This window comes from Apium graveolens, chromosome 7 (genome assembly GCF_009905375.1).
Source record: "Apium graveolens cultivar Ventura chromosome 7, ASM990537v1, whole genome shotgun sequence".
NCBI lineage: Eukaryota > Viridiplantae > Streptophyta > Magnoliopsida > Apiales > Apiaceae > Apium > Apium graveolens.
The window spans coordinates 35,258,614-35,282,677 of NC_133653.1; the positions used below are offsets into that span (position 1 = coordinate 35,258,614).

Consider the following 24,064-nt stretch of genomic DNA (forward strand, 5'->3'; position numbering starts at 1 on the left):
AAATAAGATGTCTTATGTGTGTATAAACATCAGTCTGTAAAGTTAACTGATGTCAAATGCACTTATTCATATCGTATCCTGGTAAAATTATCTATGTATATTGAGTTTTATATCATGTAGAGTATATGTTAAAATTGCTCCAAACTATTAAAAAAGCCCTGACTTTTATTAAGGAATAATGGTAGAATAGACTTTTACTGAGCCTATTAGTCTTTCTTATTAAATAAACGGGTTAAATGGCAGTTAGGTCACTCAACTCACTACTAACTTTCAGTTGGGTCATCCAACTCAAAAAGTTCTCATTGAGGTCATATGTGAATTAAAAATATTCATTTAAGTCATTGTACTCGTTTAAAATTTCACGTCCGTTAACTCGCGTTGACAATAGACGGAAGTCCGTCTATTGCTGCCAGATAAGTGCCAGGTGAGTGCCAGATCACATGCCACGTCAGTGAAATGACCCAGCCCAGTTAGCAAACCCAACCCATCTACAAACCCGTTTCTATTATAACCCACCCTCTTATAACAAAATTCCCCAAAATTACTTACTTGATAACAAAATCCCTAACTGTAACACACACCCAAATCCATTCTATTGTAAACCTAATTTCGGAGATGGTTCGAACTCGATCAGGAGTTGAAGTTCGTATAATTGAAGAACCAAATGATGAAGATGAAATTGTGATTGAAGATGATGACGCTGGCATAGAGGATGAAGTGGATGAAAATGCCACCACCGGAGAAGAAACAACGTAAGTAATTACCCGTCTTGTGTTTTTTAATTATTAGGATGCTTCAATTAGGGTTGAACCCGTCCTGTTTTTTTCTATTTTATTAGAATGTTCTGTACCTGTGTAAATTAGGGTTCTTTAATTATTTACTTACATTTAACAGGGATAATTTGTATAATGTTATATTATACTATGGAGGTCATTTTGTGCATGTTCCTTATCAATCATACACAAGTAATGTGAGAAAACTTTATAAGCGTATTGATTTTGAGAAGCTTAGTATTGATGATTTGAAGAAATTATTTAGTGGTCCTGTTGGTGAGTTTGATTCCCTGTACTTTAGAACTCCTGAACTTAAGATTTATTTGCTTAATGCTGAATCGAAGCCAGTACTAATTGAGTTGGGTAAGGAATGTGGTAATAACATTATTTTGTATGTCTACCATGTTATTGTACCTACTGATGAGTCTGATATGGAAAGGGAGTATAGTGATGATGAGTTTGTAGAGATTAGGAAATCCAGTAGAGAAGAAAAAAAGAAGATGGATGAACATGAGAGGGAAGCGAATTTGAATGAAATGTATGAGAGTAATGAAGACAGTGAATCAGACAGGGGTTTTTATCCTAGTAGTGAGGAGAGTGATGAAGAATTTTGTTATGCTAATCCCCCCTGGATATGATAAAATGAAATATGTAGATGAGGTTTTTAATGTGCATACACCTGCCAAAGACATAAAATTTAAAGTTGGTCAGATATTTGGTTGTAAAAAGGACTTTAAAGAAGCAGTAAGGTCAAATTCAATGGAGACTGGTAGACCCTACCAGTATGCACATGATGATTTAAAAAGGGTTCAAGTTGTGTGTGCACATGGGTGCCCAATTAAAATGTGGTTGGGATATGATAAAGATAAGGACAGGTGGCAGATAAAATCAATATTAAATGACCATAATTGTGTTTGGAACCATAAAAATAAGCTAGTGACTACTAAGTACCTTGTCGAAGTGTTTGGGGATAGGATAAGAAAAAATCCTAACTGGAAATTATGTGATATGCAAGAAGAGTTCAAGAGGGTACTTAAGGTTGATGTATGTGATGCTAAATGTAGTAGAGTGAGGAAAGCAGCATTGTCTGGTGTAGTAGAGAAGATGGCTGAACATTATGCGAAGTTAAGAAAATTTGGTGGAGAGATACTTAGGAGTAATAGACAGAATACTGTGAAGATCTCTACAACTAGGTTGCAGGAAGGGGATGTCAGTAGATTTAGAAGAATATACATATGTTATGATGCCTTGAAGAATGCTTGGAAAAATGAATGCAGACCAGTTTTAGGACTGGATGGTTGCTTCCTAAAGACAGTTACAGGTGGACAGTTGCTCTCTGCAGTAGGGAGAGATGGCAATAACTGCATTATGCCTATTGCAATGGCAGTGGTAGAGAGTGAAAACTATGACTCCTGGAAGTGGTTTCTAGAGCTTCTCATAGCAGACCTAGATCTTGAAGATGGAAACAGAAAGACTTTGATTTCTGACCAACAGAAGGTAACTTCTCATTCTATATCTTCAATTTCTGACTTTAATTTATGCACTTTTTAACTTGTTATATGACTGGATGCAGGGGTTGGACAAGGCTATTAAGGAATTATTACCTCAGGTGGAACACAGGTTTTGCACCCAGCATCTAGGTGCTAACTTGAAGGGAAAATATCCAAGTGGTGCAGTTAGTGATGCATTCTGGAGAGCATCTACTGCAACTCACCCACAAGCTTTTAAGTCTGCCATGAAAGAACTTGCTTCTGTCTCCAAGGGTGCCTTTGAGAAGATGAATCAATTGGATCCTGCTGTGTGGTCCAAGGCTTACTTCAAGACTCATTCAAAAACTGATTCTACAGAGAATAATATCAGTGAATGCTTCAACTCCTGGATTCTCAAAGCAAGGTACATGCCTCTTATTGATATGCTCATTGAAATACATGACATGATAATGACCAGAGTGCATGAAAATAGAGATAGAATGGCTAGAAGGGATTGCTTAATTGTTCCTAAAGCTAAAAAAAATTTAGATGAGGCGGTGAAAGATGGCAGTGCTTATTCTGTGCTTTGGGATGGGAGGGAAACATATGTAGTGAAAGGTAAGGGTACTTCATGTTCTGTGAATTTAAAAAATAGAAGCTGTTCTTGTAGAATCTGGGATTTGACAGGGATACCATGTGCTCATGGTGTGGTTGCAATTCAGAAAGCTAGACATGATGTTTTTGACTATATTGACAAATGCTACTCAAAAGAGACATACATGAGGTGTTACTCTCACTGCTTGGATGTAATAAGAGGGGAAGATTTCTGGGAAGATGTTGAGGGTGACACAGTTATGCCCCCTTTGATTGTGAAACAGCTTAGAGGTAGGCCCAAAAAGATGAGAAGAAGAGAGGGTTGGGAGGGTGTTGTATCTAGTGGTAAGAAGGCTAGACTGAGTTTTTCAGGGAGAAAAATGCATTGTGGTCTCTGTAGGAAGGAAGGCCATAAGAGAGATAAATGCCCAGATAAACACTTGTATTCAGAGGGACCAAAAAAGCAGAGGGGGAGACCACAAAAGGAGTAGTCTGCTATGGAAGAAGTAACTCAAGAGATGCAGTTACAATAAGAAGAAATCCTAACTGGTGAGGATGAACTGATGAATGATACAATGGAAAACATGGAAGAACCACAACCTGGGCCTAACCAAAGGATGAAATTTGTAAGTATTCTTAGTTTTTAAACTTTTGCTGCATATTGTAATAATGTACTTATATTTTATGTTTTTTCATAGATGCCAACTCCAAGTCTAGGGAACCACATCGGTACTGGATGCACACCACCTGCATCAACACCTCCAACAGTTGCACAATCAGCCAAGAAAAAAACTCCAAGAAAGTCTGTCAAGTCCTTTGCACCTCCAAGACCAAAAAAGAAGTGATTATTTTATGTTACTTTTGAGACATTTTGTAATGGGAATCTTGTGAGACATTTTGTTATTGACAGTTTGACTCTTTTATTATTTATGACCCTTTATTATTTTATGTTCCCAGTTTATTATGTAGCTTTATTAGGTTCTACCTAAACTCTTTGTAATGAGAATCTTATGATTGTTCAATTTCAATCTATATTATGTTATTTGCATATTTCTGGCCTAAATTTTTATTGGTAACACACATCACAGTGCATTTATATTATGAAACATGGGTAGAGTTGAATATTTTACTAACAAAATATTGATAACATTGATAGCATCCATTACATGAAGGAAGTACAAATTACATGAAATCACTAAGAACATTCTAACCAATGTTCACCATTACTTGAAGAACCTAAAAACAAACCAAGCTATAATTATAAGCAATACTAACTTCTTCATTTTGCTACCATCTAGTTTGTTAACTTCTGATGCTAGTAAATCTGTTGAATGTACTAAGTGCTAATAAACCTCACTTATTAAAAGAAATAGAAAAAGAAACAAGGATTAAAAATCAGGTACTCCTTTGAGATCTAGAGAAAAAAATGTGGAAGGGAAGACCCAAGTGCATTGCTGGTATTAAGTAATATGCATCAGAAAAACAAATAAAATATTTTCTTGGTGACTTTTCACACTCTATGATTACTGGAGAAATACTCTGATAATAGCATAAATTCTGATAAGCAGTCGTGACTCACTTACACTGAGAAGCCACTGTAAAATGGAATTTAAAATGATGCACAAAATTAGCACAAAATAGTTGAGGTGGACTCCAGCATGAACTCATTCAACAGTAGGTTTCAGAATAATGACAGGTTTTTAGTAAAGTTTTAGTTATGCCTTATTTCTAAGATGTACTGAAGTGAATCAGACTTTACTCTTTGTCTGATATTTAGCTTAATGCACACACTCAACACTCCATATGAATGATGAAAATAACTGTGGTGATCTATGTTATTTTAGATGAACAGTTTCTGTGTCATATTGCATAAATTCTGAGGACAAGTTCTGATTGCATGTTCTGATGATTAAGTTCTGAAGAATCTAAATCAGAATTTGTGTGAGGACTTACTAATATAGGCATTCATTTTTTGAGTTAAGAAATTATGTTCTGATGACCGTTAAGTTCTGATATAAGTCTAAGTTCTGATATTAAATTCTGATTCTTTACTTGACTTATTTGTGGATAAAATTTAAAAACAGTCTCAGTTTAAACCAGAATATGTTGAAGTGGAAGATTAACAGTCACTATATTTAGGGATAGTGGTACTCGTACATGCACAGTCAATTTTTTTGCTACTTGTGCGCATTAAACCATGTTTTACCTTTCCAATGACTGTTTTTCTTTTTCCAAGTCTGGGGGGGAGACGAGGTAGGATTAATTCTACCTGTCAGCATTAAATTTCTTTGCGTCTCCTGGCATTCTCTTGCCTATATAAACAACCACTTCACATCAGTCTTCACATCAAATCTTGTATCACAAACTCACCTTCATAATCTTTATATCAAATACACCTTGTTCAATTATAATATGTTTTTGAACTATGAAACATTTAACATGGAGCTAAGCTGTGAAGCCTGGCAGCAGGAATGGCACGTTACTGCCATTCCTGATGAGATATGGGACTCAGTTCTCCAGGAGGTACTCACCCACCTCCTGTTCTTCTACATGGACTACCATCGCCATCTGGAGCGATTGGAGGAGGAAAGGCTGGAAGCTCTCCGCCAGCAAGAGCGAATCATTCAACTCGCGATTCTGTTTGTCGAGAGTAGGAAGAAGAAATGATTTATTTTCTTCTTCATGTTTTTCTTCATCGTCAGCCTTGCCCTGCTTCTTGAGTTAGGACAAAGGCTGTTGACGTTAGGTTTAGCGGCTTAGGACAATCTTGTAAAAGTTCTGATGTACTTTAAATTTCATGAATGTATTTTCTCAATATATTAATGAAATTTCTTTTTTTTCAAGTTCTTGTCTTTGAGATGTTCTGAAATGTATTAATAAATCCTGATAAATATTCATATTCTGATGACCATTATAATCTAAATTTAACTTAAGTTCTGATTTTACATTATCAATACTTTTTCCCTTGATTCATTTTGGTCATTCTCACTCGAATTTTATTTTCAGAATATTGGTGTTGCAGTGAAAAATAATTGAATAAGTGGAAACAGTTTCAATTTTGAATTAAACCTGACTTACCTTGATTAATGGAATTACTGGGTCAATGGAACGGTTTTTCCTTGAAAAACTGCAAGTGGGTAAGTAATGATTACTATTTTCCTGTGCCCATTAACTATTCGTTATTACTGCATGTCTGACAGGTGTGCAACAGTTACATTTTTTTTCAAAGTATAAGTAAGACGGAGAGAGGATTTTTTAATCTTTTATTCACTTTTATACTTTATCTCTCTATACATTTTTACTATCTTTCTTCTTCTAACGTTGGTTTTTCATATAGACATTCTATCAAACACCTAACAGACACTTATAAATCTCGATTATTTTCATGGCACCTAAGGATTTAATCATTGATGGAGCTAAATTTGTTCCAAATAACTATGCTGCAATTCTTGATAATGCTGAAGCTCCGTCTGAGTTGCAATTTGTGCAAGATCTTCTTGCACACAGTAAAATCGGGTATGCATTGACCCACCCTTCAGTCTTCTCAAGCCAACAAGTTCTGACATTTTGGAGGACTGGAAACTTTGATAATGGTGGTCAAAATGGTACTCCTAGTACTGTTTTCGAAGTGGGTGATTCTACATATGTAGTCACTCCTGGTACAATACGCAAGGCTCTACATCTACCAGAAGGATGTACTTTTTCAACTCCAGAGGAATCAGCTCTTCAGGAGTTAATGGTCAGTTTGGGATATAAGCAGAGTTTGGCAAAGCTTGGGCAGTTGAAACGGGCTCATATCAGGAGGGAATGGAGTTTCTTCTTCGACTGTATCACTAAAGCTTTTGGGAACAAGTGTTCGAATTTTGATGTCATCCCTATAATGAGTCAGCACATCGGGTATGCTATCATTAACCAAACTCATTTTGATTTTGCAACTGCTGTGATAGGTTTTATTGGGGATAGGATGACAGAGGATAGGAATGTTTTCTACTTTGCTAGATTCTGTCAGCTTATATATACTTTTTGTACTGATGAACCTCGGCTAGCCAGTACCTTAACTCCACCTTTCAAAGTTGTAAAACGTTACTTTAATGACCTGGTAAATGCTGACACTAAGAAACAAGTGGTTAGACCTTTGCAGATTCCTCAGTCTGTAAAACAGATCTTAGTAAATGCTGATCCTGAATCCTATAAATCTGTTTATCCTGATGTCCAACCAACAACCACCTCCCAAACACCACAACAACCATCAGAACATACCACCCATACTACTCAACCAACCATCAGGCAATATCTCAAATCATATCTCACCATTTCATAGAAAGTTCAATCTTCATCCTCAGGACCTACTGTGAAGCCCTCATCCTCTAAGCCAAAGAGGACAAAGACTGTTCCTCAAACACCTCAGAAGAGAAGGAGGATTGCTTTGAGAGACGAGTCAGACAGTGAGAAACAGGTTTCTACATCAGAACCTGTTGTCAAAGAAGCTGAGAAAGTTTCTTCTCAGAAGGATTCTGGAATTGGGGGATCTAAGCTTCTCCAACGGCTTAGAAGAATGATTGTTGCTGCAACTCCCAAGAAATCCATATCTTCAAAGAGATACAAGAAACAGAGGACAAAAAGGCCAGTTTTAGATGATGAAGAAGAAGCAGCTAAGGAAGGAGATCAGGAATCTCTGATCTCACAAGAAAAGGAATCTGCTAAAGTCCCTACTTCTCCATCAACTCCAACTCAGGAAGCTGTTACTGAAAAGGCCACCACACCATATGTGTCTCATGTTCAAAAGTCTGTATCTCCTGTTAATACAGGCACAAGTGCTGATATTGATATCCAGACCTTGGTTGTGCCTGAAGTAATTTACCTAGAAGCTCCAACAGCAACTAATCCATCAATAACACCTGTTACTGATGCTGCTCAAACTCCAGAATTATCTACTACACCTTCTCTGCATCTAGATGCTGATGATCAGAATATAGGTGAGCATCAGGATATGGCTGTTGATCAGAACTTGGAACCAGATCAGCAATTAGAGGATGCTGCTGATGCCTCCATTGCCACTCATACTGTTGTTTTATCATAAGATACTGATTCTGTAAGTTCTGATGCTACAAATGCTGGAGATACTGGTGATACTGCTCCAAATACAGATGCTGATGAAGCAGGTCCTTCAGGACATGCCCCTCAACAAACTGTTCTTAAATCTGAACTTATTAAGAAGTTTGTTACAAGAGAAGCACCAGTGCCTTGGAGTGAAACTCCTGCAGGACAGGAGTGGACTAAGGAATGGAACTCAGTCACCTGTGCTCCATCTGCACAGAATCTGGCTGAGCACTTGACAAAAGCTGATGAACTGTTAAATACTGATGATTTCAAAATACAGCTTAGAGTCACTGCATTGAGTACTAAACATTTACAAGGTCTCCATTCAACTACTCATGCAGAGTTACATCTCTTAGGGAAGAACTCATGAAGCAAGAACAAGTTCAAAAGATTGATAAGAAAAAGTTCTTCCAACCTACCTTTGACAGGGTTGCTTATATTGAGAAGACTCAAGAGACCCAACAAGCTCAGATTGATGATATTCTGAAAAATCAAGCTTCTCAGCAATCTCAACTTAATGAAATACAAGCCTCAATGGAATTGCTTGTCTCTCTTCTTTACCTGCTGATGCCAAAAAGGGGAAGAAAGTAATTAAGTCCAAATGCAAAACTGATAAGACACTGAAAGGGAAGGATGATGCAAAGGATGATCAAGGAAACTCTGGAATGGGTAGAGGTCATAGTCAAGGTAGAGGTTTCTCATCAAGAAAAACTGAAATCACAAGTCACAGGACAAGTTCTGATACTGGGAAAAGAATTAGTTCTGCTACTGGTAAGAGGAAAAGTTCTGATAAACTTTTAGATCTTGATGAAGAAATGTCAAGACAGTTATTTCTTCAGGAAAATCCAGGAATGGACTTGGAGAGTTTAATGGAAGAAGAAGCCAGACTTAAATCAGAGAAAGTCACATCTAAATCTGAAGCTTCTGGTAAAAAGACACTTCCAAAACTCAAAGGCATTGTGATAAAAGAAATGACAAATACTGAAGCAATATTGGCTAAATCACAACCGCATATGGATCCAAGATCCAAGGGTAAAGAAAAGGTTGGTGAACCTATCAAGGTTTATGTGCCTCCTGAGAATGAAGAAATCACTGATGAAAAGGATGATCTTGCTCTGACTTCAAGAAAAGTTTTTAAGACAACCTCTGACATGGCTCAAGTTGTTCAGAGTCAAGAGATAGTAAGTTCTGATATTTCGAAGAAACAGGTAACCTCTGACATAGCTCAAGTTAACTTGATATCAGAAGATAGATCAAAATCACTCCTACCAGGATTCACTAAAGCAAAACAGAATCAACCTTTAAAGACTGTTGCAAGTGGTTTTGAAGCAAGAGTAGTTAGTGGAAAGGAAGCAAGAGATAAAACTGGATTGGGAAGTGCTGATGAAAGAAGAATACAGAACACTACCAATGATCCAAATTCCTTGAGTGAACCGGGTATTGGAGCAACTCCTGAGAGATTAAATCAACTGGAATCTATACAAATGGTTTACCATACCTACTTGAAAGAACACATCTTGTTGTACTTCATGACAGATGGTAGGGTTTATCATATAAGACAAAATGCCATTCCATTGAAGTATTTTGAAGAATTGGAGCATGTATTATTCTTACTTCAAGTGAATGACAGATTGACAGGAAGTGCTGCAAACTATTTGAAGGATCAGATTCAGAGACAGAAAAGGCTTTATTCTGTTAAGTCTGACAGCACATATGTTCCAGAGTACAGAGATCACAAGGGTGATATAGTTGAAATGAAGCCCAACACTGCTAAGATTATAACTACATTTTTGGGTTACAGGGCTTTGGAATTCAATCTTGAGTCTGATAAGGCATATTTGATCAGACTGGATCAGGATATAAGAAAAGCTCAGATTAATGATCTCAGGGCTGCAATCTTTCAAATTGGTGAAGATACTGCAGAGCTTAAAGATGCTAAAAGGAGGATGATTGATGAACTTAGATATGCTGAGAAATGTTTGTTAAAGAACTATCTCAGAACAACTCCTGACATCAGAGAGATCAGAAGATGAAGCCAAGTCAAGATCTACAACTGATTAAATTCTGATATTTGTACAAACTTAAGCTGTTATCAGAAGTTAAATATTGGTAAAGCTTTAAGGACTGTAAGTTGTAGTTATCTAGTCTAATTCTCATGCATTTGTACTTAATGTTTTTGACATCATCAAATATCTATTAAACTTGTATATTATGCTAATTTATAAGTTGGGGGAGATTGTTAGATATATTTGATAATGTCATGGCTAATATGATTTATGTTTAGTTTTCAGATCTTACTTAAACAGGATAAATCAGTACTTACTGGAAGTCAGGACTTAAGGATGTCAGTACTTATATTATGAGGAGATAATCATCAGAAGATGGATATCAGAACTTAAGTACTGAAGGACGTTCAGATAAGGACAGCAGCTGATTAAAGGAAAGAAGATCGAGATAAACATAAGAAGAGATATGCATGAAGAAGGAGTTCTATGAAGAATAGAATGCTTGGAAGAAAATATATCTGATTGATATATTTTAGGAAGCAGAATTATATTCCATATCAGTTAGCGATTATCTTGTAATCATGTAGTATATAAACACAGACATAGGGTTTACACTATAAGTGTTATCATATTCGAGAAGATTATTCATATAACCCTAGCAGCTTTCGTGATATTTGTTCATCACTGAGAGGTAACAGTTCCATACTGTAACAGAGTTCATTGTTTCAATTAAGTTTATTTTCTGTTACTTGAGTTATTAGAGTTCGATTTGATTGTACTTTACACTGTATTCACCCCCTCTACAGTGTGTGTGACCTAACACGCACCGATGTGCATAATATCGGGAATTCGGTTTAATCCTAATCTTGTGTTTCTAGTTACTGGTGCACATTATGATCAGGTTGATAAAGTGTTAAAAACACGTTTTCAGGAAGGGCAAAAACTTAAGGAGCTGGATCCTATTGTTTGTTATTCTGCCAGAAAATAATGCATCACTATATGGTGATTTGAAGAGAATTTATGAGACAGACCTTGGAATACTGTTTTATTAATGCATCCACTGGTATGTGACCGCCCAACAATAATTTCTGGTATTGATGTCACCCATCCTCATCCTAGAGAAGATTCTAGCTCCTCGATTGCAGCAGTTGTTGCTTCCCAAGATTGGCCAGAGATAACAAAGTATGCTGACTTGGTTTGTGCCCTTTTATGGATTGTTGAAGCCGAGAGGTCACTCCATTGAAATGACCGATTACTCGTGCTTGTTTTGAACTCTGTGAGTATTTACAGTTGAGTTTGCATAGCGTCAAGTTGGCTGATATTGTTGAGCTCTGTGAGCAATTGTCCTCTAATGGCAAGCAAAGCCAGGACTCCTCTAATGGCAAGTAAATCTAGGAGACCTCTAATGGCAAGCAAAGCCAGGTTTCCTGTAATGGTAAGTAAAGCCAGGAGTCCTCTAATGGCAAGCAAAGCCAGGACTCAAATTACAACAGTCCTCTAATGACAAGCAAATCCGGGATTCCTCTAATGGCTAGCAAAGTTAGGCTCCTTTAATGGAAAGCGAAGTCAGGACGTTTAGAATTCCGTCAAATTCTGTTGAGGTAGGCTATGAGCCTTGCAGTGCCTTTGAAAGCAGATGTTAATGGTGAAGAAATGAAAAGATCGATGGAAGATTCAGAAAAGAAGTCGTGATCAGGTTTTTTGTACATTTTTGTTTTATTATGTCACCTAATAGGATCATGTAGCTGCATCAGTTTGTTATCGTCAAGCTAGGAGTTTCACTGTGTTCCCGCTAATTAGCTTGAGGGGGAGTATTAAGGAATAAGGGTAGAATAAACTTTTACTGAGCCTATTACTCTTTTTTGTTAAATAAACTTCTACATATCAGAAGAAGACAGGGACTTTACAAAAGGGATTAGAAGCAATGTAATCATTTCATTTTTTTCAGGTCAACTTTTCTTTACACCTATGAAAATATCAATTTTGAAATGAAAAGAAATCCGTTCGGAATCGATGTCTATTGTCATGTTTCTAGAAGCATGCAATATTTAAGAATTGTGAAGGAAAAAATCAACAACAAGCACTCACATCTTTTAGACATATTTCAACAATGGACATATATATATATATATAGTTCGAACAATATATTTACAACAATAGTGAAATGAAGGAACCCTTTTGACCCTACACATTCTAATTTTCCTCGCATCCAAAGCACAAAAGGTATCCGGAGTTCGCCATATATCCTCTAACTAACAGAAATTAGGAAATCAACTAGCTACTTAACTCATGATGAAGATCATGGTTCCTCGTAAATTAACATAATTACCAGCTGTTTATGATGGATTATAATAAAATTAATTAACTTCGGGAATAGTTTGAAGGGCAGGCCTCCAAGAATGATGATGAGGATGATGAGAATCAAGATCAAGATGAATAGCATGATCATAATAATGATAATCAGCACTAGCACTTAGTAGGCGAGCAAGAACTTGGTCCGCAGACATGTCATGCACGTCAGCTTTACCAAGCAACTCCTCTAGCTTCTCCTTTGTAATCTTGATCTTCACTTCTCTATGCTGCTGCTTTTCATAATCATGATCAACACCCGAATAATCAGAAGAAGGCCTTAATGATGATTTATGATCATCCAATAAACTTTCTTTTTCATTGGAATGAAAGTGTGGAAACACCATCGATGATGATGTTGCTTCACCTCTACAACATGAATTTCCCATAATATATTTTATACCTAAATATAAATTTATGACAAACCCCAACGAATTGTGTTTGTGAATTGGAACATGAAGAGGAGAGAAATGAAGATGAGAGAGTGCATCTATATATACACACTAGTTGAAGTTGACCTGTGGGAGAAAATAGAAGCCGTTGTATATACCTGGCTGCTTCCTAACCAAAGCTGCTTGCAGTAGTTTATCTATGTACGTTGAGAATAAGTATATTAAAATGGACAGCACACGTTCATCTGATGTCTGTCTATGCTTGCGTGTTAGTCCTGGCCGACTATTTTGTAAAATCTGGTCTGTCTTCTAGAGATATTTGTTTGATTTAATCTTTGTAATAATTCAGATGATATACATGTATTCTGTATTTTAATTAGTCTATCATTTAAAACTTGTTACTTGTGTAGTTGTTACTTGGTGTGTGACTTAATTCTCAACATTTGTTGATTTATTTTGATAAACTGCCATTGGCCATTCATTCTCGCTCCTAACATTTTTTTTGTGTTTGATTACTACTACATATATATTAATTAAGAAAAAATATGTGTATTCTGCTAATTTAGTTGGATATGGTTTAACTATATGTGGTTAGCTAGTTCTAGTTATCAACTAATATATTTGAGAGTTGTTAGTTTTTTGTACTTAATTTTTCTTATGATTATTTAGGTCCGGTGCATACTTATTTGTGAACTCGATTTTAATATATTATAGAATTAATTGCATTTTGCAACTCCTGCCTTTCATTCAATAACAAAAGTATATAATTACTTTCAAAAATACAGTTTGCAACCTCTAACTTTCGACATCAAATACAATATGCATCGCTTTAATCATTTTATTAAAAATATTTATATTTTGAAGAGTAAAATTGAAATTCAGCAAAATATTTAAATAATAATTTTATTTAAATTAAACTAAAAATTAGAATCTCAATTTATAAAAATAATATTAATATCAATTATTTTATATTTTACTCAGTATAATTTTTAAAATATAAATGTATTTAGAAACTTTATGATTATATATAAAAACATATATTTTGCTTGATAAATATATTTTAAGTATTTAGCATTATGATTAATTTAGAGTATTACTAATGGAAAATAGCTACTTCCTAATTTTTTACTTACTTTTTCCTTTTGGCACGTATTAAGGCTACTATAAAATATATTCTATAATTTATTTTTAGAATTTTCTTTTTCTATATAAAATTTAAATAGTATATTTTTATTTAAAATAAAAAATAATTAAAATTATATAGTGAACCATACTTTCCGGAAATTTTAAAATGCGTACCGATTTTCCGTCACCAATGTAAAGAACGGGTGGGGTATAATCTTTTTTCATGTAAAATATGCATTAAAATAAATATTTTTATTGATTTGAAATTTTAGTTATTAATATTAACATCTTAATTTCAATTTTATAACCAGAAGGGATGCATATTGAAGTTAATATTGAAAGTTAAGGGTTGCAAACTGTGTTTTACAAAATAGGTATACTATTTTAATTTTAAATGAAAAGTGGGGGTTGGAAAGTGTAATTAATTATAATAATTATAAGAACTGAATTTTCAATGCCATTGTAACATTAAAATAAAATCACACACAAACTACACATCTTGTATGGTCTTGTTATTCTAGTATCTTAGCAAAATCCAAAATTTTAACAAATTTGGCAATGTACTTTTCTTTTTCCAATTAAAATTATATGTCGTACAAATAATATATATTCTAACAAATTTTGGGATAAGTAAATATTAAAACTCGAATCTAAAACGACAAAAAATAAGTTCTTATTACTTGAACTCTCAAAGAAACTTATTTTAAGTTCGATACTACATTTATCTAAAAATGAATAAAGAGGAGTAAACAAAATTCACATTTCTTTTACCATGAAAAGGGGTAGAAATGCAAAAAAGCCCATCGGTCGGGTTTTATCTGGACTTTAAAAAATCCGATTTTTTTAAAAACGGAACGGACCGGGCCGGACTTCCTAAGAAATATAAGGTCCATTTTAGGTCCGCGGGCCGGGTCGGATCGGGCTTTATCCGGGTTTTTTATTTATATATTAAAAAAAATTAATATTTTATAACTCGAATTATGAGTAGTTTAAATACCGGAGAAAATAATATCTTGATATATCAGTTAGAGTAATTTAGACACCGAAATAAATAATTATTTTTTAATATAATATATAAACAATCATAGATACCTTAATTGCTTCTAATATTATCATATAATATTTTAAAAATCATAAAAAGTATTGTATATTTTCAAATTTTATATTAAAAAAATCGGTTTTTAATTGGGTTTTTCAAAAAGCCCGTGTTTTTATCCGGACCGAACCTGACTTTTATCCGGAATTTTTTAGATGTGTGCTTTTATTCGGGTTTTTCGGCCTCCGGGCCTGGCTGGATTTTCGAAAAAAAAGGAGGCTCATTTAAGACCCGCGGGCCTTGCCGAACCGGGCCGGGCGTTTTTCTAAATCAGATTTTTTGGACATTTTTCCGGATCGGATCGGATTTCGGGTTTCGGATTTTTTGAAAATCTCTAATTGCAGCAGAGTACGCGATTGGAGACTTATAACTAGAGAGAGTGTGAAAGGTTTGTGTGAAGGAATCTTTCAAGTGTGAAGGAAATAAAGAAGCAGCCTGTTTGGCTGCAAGTTCGTGTTCTAAATAACCAAGTCAGCACACGTTGCAAACAGCTAGCTGACTTGTTCATCTGTAAATCAGAAACTTCCACATAATTGTTCAAGATTTCCAGAAGTTTATAAACTTCATACTGTACTTCTTCTTTTGGTAATCAAAATATATTACTACTGGAGTTCCGCAGGGTTTAAGAGCTGTCAACCCATTGACCAAGACTTCATATCAATCCGGTTTCCAAAAAAGGTCTAATATATGCGTATATTGAATTTCCGTTTGTAATTCAATTCATACATGTACTTACAGATTTTAGAAATCGAAACTAACCAATTGAGTTACTAATTTGTTATTTATCTAAGATTTCGCATGGTTCATTGGTAATTTATTGAATATTATCAGATTGTTCAAATATTTTTGATCAATTCATAAATAATTTATCGATAATTTTTAAAAAATTAATCAATTGTATAACCATGGGTCTAGCCGTCTAGCGTATAATTTCACAATCGATTAATTGAGCTCGATTATTGAATATTGGATTGCAATGTTTATATTTGCTGGTCCAAGTTGTCAAGGTATAACATTTGCCTGCTTTACACATCATGGGCCGATACTGGGCTCACATTTGATGATAGTATTTGGACTCTTGAAATGACTAATTTTATTTGGACCGTTTAATTATGAATCCAAGCTGACTAGTTCCAACTTATGCTGCTGAGGAACTTTAGGTGAATATCAAATGTTTGGTCAAGATGAGAGTTGTTTTCCGTTATGCAACTTCGGAGTTCGGATGTTTCCAATATCTGATGATGACCTTAATCGGTGGCAGAACCAGAAAAATTTACCGGTTTCTAAATTTTTTTGTATATAAAATTTAATTTTTTTCTATTTTTTCAGAGGGTGCTGATGTGTAATTTAAGCATGAATTTTTTTAACTATTTCATCTGAAATCAGGGGGATCTCAAACTCTCAAGTACTGTCTCGCCACTCTCTAGTTACGTCGCGTACCTTAACAATATATACCTCCTTCCATATTTGATGGTCATCTTTATAACAGTACAGCAAGGGGGGTCTTTAATAAATATCTTACTTGGCATCTGATTCTTAATCCAGTTATGAATCAGTACTTGGGAATTCTTGAATAAAGCCGGTGATGCCCCAGATGATATTTGGTTCATTGTAGTTTCCAAGTACCCATTAATAATAATGGAAATGAACTTATAACACATTTTTCATTAAAAAATCATTTTGCATCTCGTTAACTCAATCAAATTGACATGATTCAAATATCATCTACGTACATCATTAATATCATTACGCGGATTTTTTTTTATTACATATTAAACAATTACATAGAGTTATGGTGTACGTGCAATGTGTATTAGAGCAATTTCAATGATGATGTTAAAATATGTATAATATTTGTTATATATTGAAATTAAACAATTGATTTTAATGATTAAATAGAACTTGTGCTTAATGTGTCATTTCAAAATGACATCACACATATTTAATATAGCCATTTTTTTTATCATAGATAACTCGCAGCTGCTACGCTTCGGGTGCGCACTGGGTAAACCATACGGGTTCACGTAATAGCCTGCAAACCACGTGAACCAAGGTAAACCGCATTTAAGCGACAGACTCTGACTCAGGAGGCATAATCATATAGCCATATTTTAATAACTTAATATTAAACTATAAAAATATATTGCGACTATTACCTTATTTTATTAACTCACTTGCATATGTACGTGACTACGTATCAATTATAACAATATTTATTATTAATTCTTTGTTTAGTAATAATTATAGAATTTTGCTATTAGTATCTTTGTAACGAGATAAATGAATAAACTCTTATTGTTAACTCTGATATTTGTTGGAATATATACCGACTCTTAAGGTACATATTAAAAAAAAGAAAAACTAAACATACGTGTAATGTGAATTGGTTTTGGATTAAAATTTGACTAAAATAAACTAAATTATATCACTATCATGCATATATTATTATTACGGGGAAAAAAGATTGTTGCTACAGCACCCATCATATATTTATCCCCTCTATTTATAATATTTGAAATGATTCCATCTAACATCATTTGAACCGATTATAAAATGAATAAAGGCACAATTATAATCGGCAACTTGGAATGAAGGAACATAAAACACGTTTAATTACAGTGGTCGGAGGTGGGGGCCACAAATAGAGAAGATTCCATGCATATCAATGTTCAATCGGATGCTGCACTAAAGAAAATTTTAGCAAATCAAAGAACTTAAATTGACTTGCCAACAACGTTACATTTCAACCACATATTGTTTACCCAAAACAAATGTTACCATCACAGATTCTGATACAACTATACAAGTGTGTGGGTACTGGGTAGTAAATCGCAGATCAGATTATATTTGCTTTTTCAAACACGTTCCAAGAGGTGTTTCGTGATTAATAAATTCATTTCACGAAAATCGAATTCCAATTTATGTAACATTTTCATGTAATATAATGAGAATATCATTCTCAGTAGTAGTGGTATAAATCCTACACACTCCGTCCTCTAAAACTTTCATATTACTCATTTTCTCATTCTCCTTTAGCTTGATTTAGATAACCTTCTTTTATATCAAATTTCATTCTCAACCCACATCTAATATCCGATTAATATATATTACATATATGTGAGTAAACAACTTCTTCATTTTTTGAAATGACAGTAATACTGTATTAGATATACCCTCCCCAGATACTGTCTTACACGATATTATTGGGTATGATTGATTGATTGATATATTACATCTAATTAATTTTGTAGTGAATATATTCATATACTTACTTTTTATAATTTTATAACCCAATTAACAATTATAAATATAAAAGAATACAATCATTGTTACTATTTTACTAGAAAAATTTCTAAATGGTCTTCCAACAATTTTCTCCTATGCTCATGGAGCATAACTGTAATGAGTTATAATACTTATAAGTATGGTTGTCAAAATCAGAAATCGGACTAAATCGCTTGAGATGCCGACTAACGATTTATCGAAAATCGTGAATTTATCGGAATATTAAATCGGAACAAAATCGGTATATTTTACTATTATTTTTTAAAAAAATATAGCTAAAATATATACGTGTGTGTAAATTTATCATATTGCCACGGATATTCTTAGTCTTGGAAGTCCTTAGTATCATTTTTACAAGCATTGTTTTGTTATACGTGCATTATTCATTAAAAAAAATACGGGTCTTAAATCTTAATCATCATCTTCCCCCTCCATTTTGTACTCCCCGGTTGCTTTTCTCTCGCTTCATTTTCCATTCAGCTGTCTAGCTGTCTAGCTTCTTCATTTTCTATCCCCTTAGTCAATTACATGGCCTCACAACTTTACCCTATCTACCTCCTCCACTCCACTTTCATTTTACAAACTCGTTTGTCCTCTCTCTCTATGTCTAACTCTCTCTCCCTCGACTATTATGTTATATATTCATCTCATTTTCTTCTTCTGTCATTTACAAGCATACACCGATAAGCAATAAAATCGTCTTTCCCCTCCTCCTATCTCTGTGAAGTACCAAAGTAGTGAGATTGAAAATATCTTGATTTTGTGACCCGATTGACTTCAGTTTTGACCCGATTTTTAACCCGATTTTGATCTGATACTATAAAATCGATTTATGCAGCGATTCACCTTAATAATATCGATTCACCTTAATAATATCGGGAGGATGGATCTGAGTGATATTTCGGCTGATTTATCGGCGAATCGGTCGATATCTGTAACACTGTCTGTAATTGATATTTTTATAATAATAATGTTAGAACTCATTTTTTTATTAAAAAAATCCGCATGCACGAGTTATTCATATAAGTGATTATTTTTATATTTTATAATAATAATAATAATAATAATAATAATAATAATAATAATAATAATAATATAAGAAATCCCATGGACGTGTATGGGTCTCCAAACTAAATTGAGTCGGCATCAATTGAGACTTGGGAAAAAAATTGGTGTACCTACTTAGATAGTATATAGCTATGATAATATTAGGTATTTAAAATTGGATCTTGTTACAAAGCAGAATATGATCTAAAGAAGCAAGAATTACGTAATCTCCATATTTATCACCAGAATCATGTGTTTACGATAAGCTCCATTAATGGAGTACAAAACTTTTACAGAACTCAGTTGCCAGATAGAAAAATGGAGAGAGATCAGAGAGAGAGAGGAAGATGTAAAAAATCTCTAACTAACTAATTGACTAGCTACTTGTCTTATTTTTATATACAGCCTGGAATGTTGCCAATTTACTTAATCACCCTTTTACTGATCAGCAAATGACTTGATGTAATTTGTAGAATCTTCAGTAGTCAACTTGGAATAGTTTGTAGTCAACGAATGGGTGGACTCTTGTATATTATCATCCCCCCTCAAGCTGGGCAGGGGAGCAGTCATGCCAAGCTTGGACTTGAGTATGTTGAATTGAGGAGATGGCAGGATTTTTGTGAAAGCATCAGCCAACTGGTGAATTGTTGGAACAAAAGTTAATTGAAGAAGACCATCGAGTACTTTCTCACGAGTGAAGTGGCAATCTATATCAATGTGTTTGGTACGTTCATGAAAGACCGGATTCTTGGCTATATGCATAGCAGATTGGTTATCACAATTTAAGGTAACTGGAAGTAAATCAGAAACACCAAGTTCACCAAGTAATCATACAAGCCAGGTGACCTCAGATGCTGCTGCAGCCATGGCACGGTATTCAGCTTCCGATGAAGATCGTGATATTGTTGATTGCTTCTTTGATTTCCAACTAATAGGAGAACTACCAAGAAGCATTATATAGCCTGAAATGGAGCGCCTAGTATCAGAACATGAGCCCCAATCAGAGTCCGTGAAAGCCTGTAAGGTCAAGTGGGAATTGGCCTTCAATAAAATTCCCTGACCAGCAGTCGAAGAAACATAAGAAAGAACATGATGTAAAGCTTTAAAATGAGTCATAGAGGGAGACTGCATAAATTGGCTAAGAGCCTGAACCGAGTAAACAAGGTCTGGACGGGTATTAGTGAGAAAATTTAACTTTCCCACAAGGCAGCGATATAGGGATGGATCAGAATAGAAATCAGTAGACGTAGCAGTTAATTTCAAGCCAAGAGGAAGAGGAGTGGCTACTGATCTGAAATTTGCAAAGCCACTATCCTGAAGATAACGAGTGAATTTACCTTGTGCAAGAGTGATGCCATATGTAGTATAACCGATTTCAATACCAAGAAAGTAATTAAGGTAACCCAAATCTTTAATGCTGAAAATTTTGTGCAAATGAGCTTTAAAAACATTAATGGCAGGTAAATCAGTTCCTGTTAACAAGATGTCATCGACATAGATGACAGCGATAGTGATATGAGTAGAATCTTGTTTTATAAATAAAGAGTAATCACACTTGGACTGCTTAAAACCCTGAATATGAAGTTCCTGTAATAGTTTAGCAAACCATTGACGACTTGCTTGGCGGAGACCATATAAACTCTTCTTCAAACGACAGACAAGATTATTCAAATTTGGAATACCCTCCGGCATTTTCATATATAGTTCCTCATTTAAATCTCCGTATAAAAAAGCGTTGTTAATGTCCAACTAGAATATTTTCCATCCTTTGGAAGCTGCTGCAGAAATTATAGTACGAACAGTTGCCATTTTAACAACGCGGGAGAAAGTTTCATGGAAATCAATGCCATGTTTTTGTGTGAAACCCTTGGCTACTAAACGAGCTTTGTAACGCTCAATAGAACCATCAACCCTCAACTTAATTTTGTAGACCCACTTACAACTAATCGGTTTCTTTCCAGATGGTAAAGAAACAATATCCCATATGTTATTTTTATCCAAAGCCTGAAGTTCAAGGTTCATTGCTGCAACCCAATTGGGATCAGTTGTAGCATCTTTATATGTAACAGGTTCAACCAGATTAGTGGTGGTAGAAATGAGAGCTTTATGTGGTGCTGACAGTGAATTATAAGAAATCAAGTTGCACCAATGAGATGTAGCGGAGGCACAAACATAATCTTTAAGATGTTTGGGTTGAGCAACGGACCTAGTAGATCTTCTAGGTGCATGTACTAATGGTGGGAAGTGAACCGGAGAATCTAATGAAGGTGGTGTGTGTGAAGAATTATTAGAAGAGTTACCAGTATCTTGTGTTGTATTAGAAATAGTAGGAGTTGAATAATTTATAGAGGAGGCAGTTGTGAAAATATCAGTTGGAAAAGTATCAAAATGAGCAGGAATGTCAGTATGAATAAGTAGAAAGAAAGGAGAGACACTCGATTGTGTATGAAAGTGGAAAGGAAAATGTCGTTCAAAGAACTTTACATCTCTAGAGACCACTATTTGATTTGTGGTTAAGTTGAGAATTTTAAAACCTTTTTGAGTAGGTGGATACCCAACAAACACAGCAGGATCAGCCCGATGCTGCAATTTATGTCGATTATGATGTGGAGTGGACACAAAACAGAGGCAACCAAAGACACGTAATGCATTGTAATCAGGTTTAGTGCCATAAAGTTTTTCATACAGAGAAATGTTCTGTAAAGAAGACAAAGGCATTCGATTTATAAGGTATGCTGCACATTGCACGCATTCGCCCCAGTACTTGACTGGAAGTTTAGACTGAAAAAGCAGAGAACGTGCAGTTTCCATGAGGTGTTTATGTTTGCGCTCAACAACCCCATTTTGTTGGGGTGTATCACTGCAACTAGTATGATGAAGGATGCCAAAAATAGTATAAAGTTACAAAATAGATCCGTGACACAACTCTTTAGCATTATCCGTTCGGATGATTTTAACATTGGCATTAAGTTGATTCTTAACAAATAGTAAAAATTTTGTTAAGATAGGAATCGAATCTGTTTTGGATTGCATTAAGTGAACCCATGTGGATCGACTAAAATCATCTACAATCGTCAAAAAATACTTGCAATGATGATGAGTAACATGCCTAAAAGGCCCCCAGACATCAACATGTAAAAGCTTAAAAAGAGAAGATGTTCTAATAGTACTAGGACTAAAAGAAAGTATGTGTTGTCTAGCAGCAGGACAGATACTACAAATGTAGCCATTAGTTAGACTTTTAACATCAATATTATTTTGAATCAAACTAAGTTTATGAAATGGGACATGCCCCAATCGAAGATGTAGCAGTTTAGCTTCAGTAGAATCGCTGAGCACAGCTGAACCAGCAACATGAGTAGACACAAAACAAGTAGAAGGAGTATGAGGTGACTTTAAAAGCTTTTGATCAGCAAAATACAATCCATTGGTAAGGTTACCAAGAATGAGTGGTGGACTCATTGAAGGCACCTGAACAATACATTGATTAGCAGTAAAATGAATGGAAAAAATGTGATCTGCACACAATTTATGAATTGAAATAAGGTTGAATTTAAAGTTTGGAACAAATAGAACATCTTTAAGAACAATAGCATCAGTAAGATGAATGGTCCCTATATGAGTGACTTTAATTTGTGTTCCATCAGGAATAGTAATAGAATTGTCAGCATCCACAATTTGATTAATAGAATCAAAAAATGACATGTCATGGCACATATGATCAGACGCACCACTATCTATAATCCAAGAATTATTATGCAATGTAGATAGTAAGCAATGCTTACCTGCAAACAAAGCATTACCTACATTCCCATTTGAATCATTGCCAGAAGTATCATTGTCAACATATGAGGTTTTAGTATTGAGAAGATTCATCAATTGATTATACTGCTCAACTGTGATGTGACCAGAAGAAGCACCCATGTCTTGAGTGTGAGCAGATTCTGCATCGTCATTAGTTGCACATGCTGCATATTTTCTAGGTTGTCCTGCCTTGAAGCCTGGAGGATAACCATGTATTTTGAAATATCGTTCCATGCTATGACCCGGAATTTTGCAATGGTCACAATAGTAGTTAATTCGTTTAGGTTGCGAAGGTCTGTGAAATTGAGAATTGGATTGAGCATTCTGAGAGACATAAGGCTTATGAGAAACAAATCGATTCTGAAACTGTTGAGGTCGATTTCGATCTGCAACAAAAGCTGCAGGTTCATTGATAATTGGTGTTAAATTGCTAATCTCTCTGTGTCTTTGCTCTTGCAGAAACATTCGATAAGCCTGAGCCAAGGTTGGCATATTCCCCATCAAAAGAATGTGAGATCTGACAGTAGCATACTGATTTGTCAGTTTCATAAGGAAGATCGTCAACCTTTGATCTTGTTGAAGTTTCAAGACTTTCTGAGTCAAATTGCAGGTGCAATTGGCACAAGTACATGATGGTGGAGGCTTCAGATTATCAAAGCTCATCCCATAGCTTCTTTAATTGTGTGTAATACTCAGCTATATGCAAGTTGTCCTGAGCCGTCTGAAACACTTCTTGTTGAAGAGCATAAACCTGTGCAGAAGTGGCCTGACCATACCTTTCTTCCAGATCCAACCATATCTCTCTAGCACTATCCACATACAAGATACTTGCAGCAATTTGTGGTTCTAAAACTGAAATTATCCATCCAATTATCATACTATTGCATCTACACCAGGATTTGTACTCTTCAGACGTAATCACAGGTTTAGCAAGAGTTCCATCAACGAAACACATCTTGTTCTTAGCAGTAAGTCCAATAATCATGGACCGTTTCCAATTCGCATAACCAGTACCATTAAACAT

At 34.9% G+C, this 24,064-nt stretch overlaps 2 protein-coding genes across 2 annotated transcripts; one reads left to right on the forward strand and one right to left on the reverse strand.

The window, feature by feature from the left end:
* Positions 1–1,415: 1,415 nt before the first annotated feature.
* Positions 1,416–3,327, forward strand: LOC141673496 (uncharacterized). The gene is made up of 2 exons (XM_074480246.1): positions 1,416–2,270; positions 2,347–3,327. Exons 1-2 carry the CDS (start codon positions 1,416–1,418, stop codon positions 3,325–3,327), a joined length of 1,836 nt encoding a protein of 611 aa, XP_074336347.1.
* Positions 3,328–23,692: 20,365 nt separating this feature from the next.
* On the reverse strand, positions 23,693–24,064 carry LOC141673497 (uncharacterized). The gene has a single exon (XM_074480247.1). It carries the CDS (start codon positions 24,062–24,064, stop codon positions 23,693–23,695), a length of 372 nt encoding a protein of 123 aa, XP_074336348.1.

Excerpts from the sequence above, each read along its gene's own strand:
- LOC141673497 (XM_074480247.1), bottom strand. The coding sequence starts at position 24,064 with ATGTTTAATGGTACTGGTTATGCGAATTGGAAACGGTCCATGATTATT.
- LOC141673496 (XM_074480246.1), top strand. The coding sequence starts at position 1,416 with ATGAAATATGTAGATGAGGTTTTTAATGTGCATACACCTGCCAAAGAC. Across the intron at positions 2,271-2,346 it reads TGATTTCTGACCAACAGAAG|GGGTTGGACAAGGCTATTAA; the intron begins GTAACTTCTCAT and ends GACTGGATGCAG.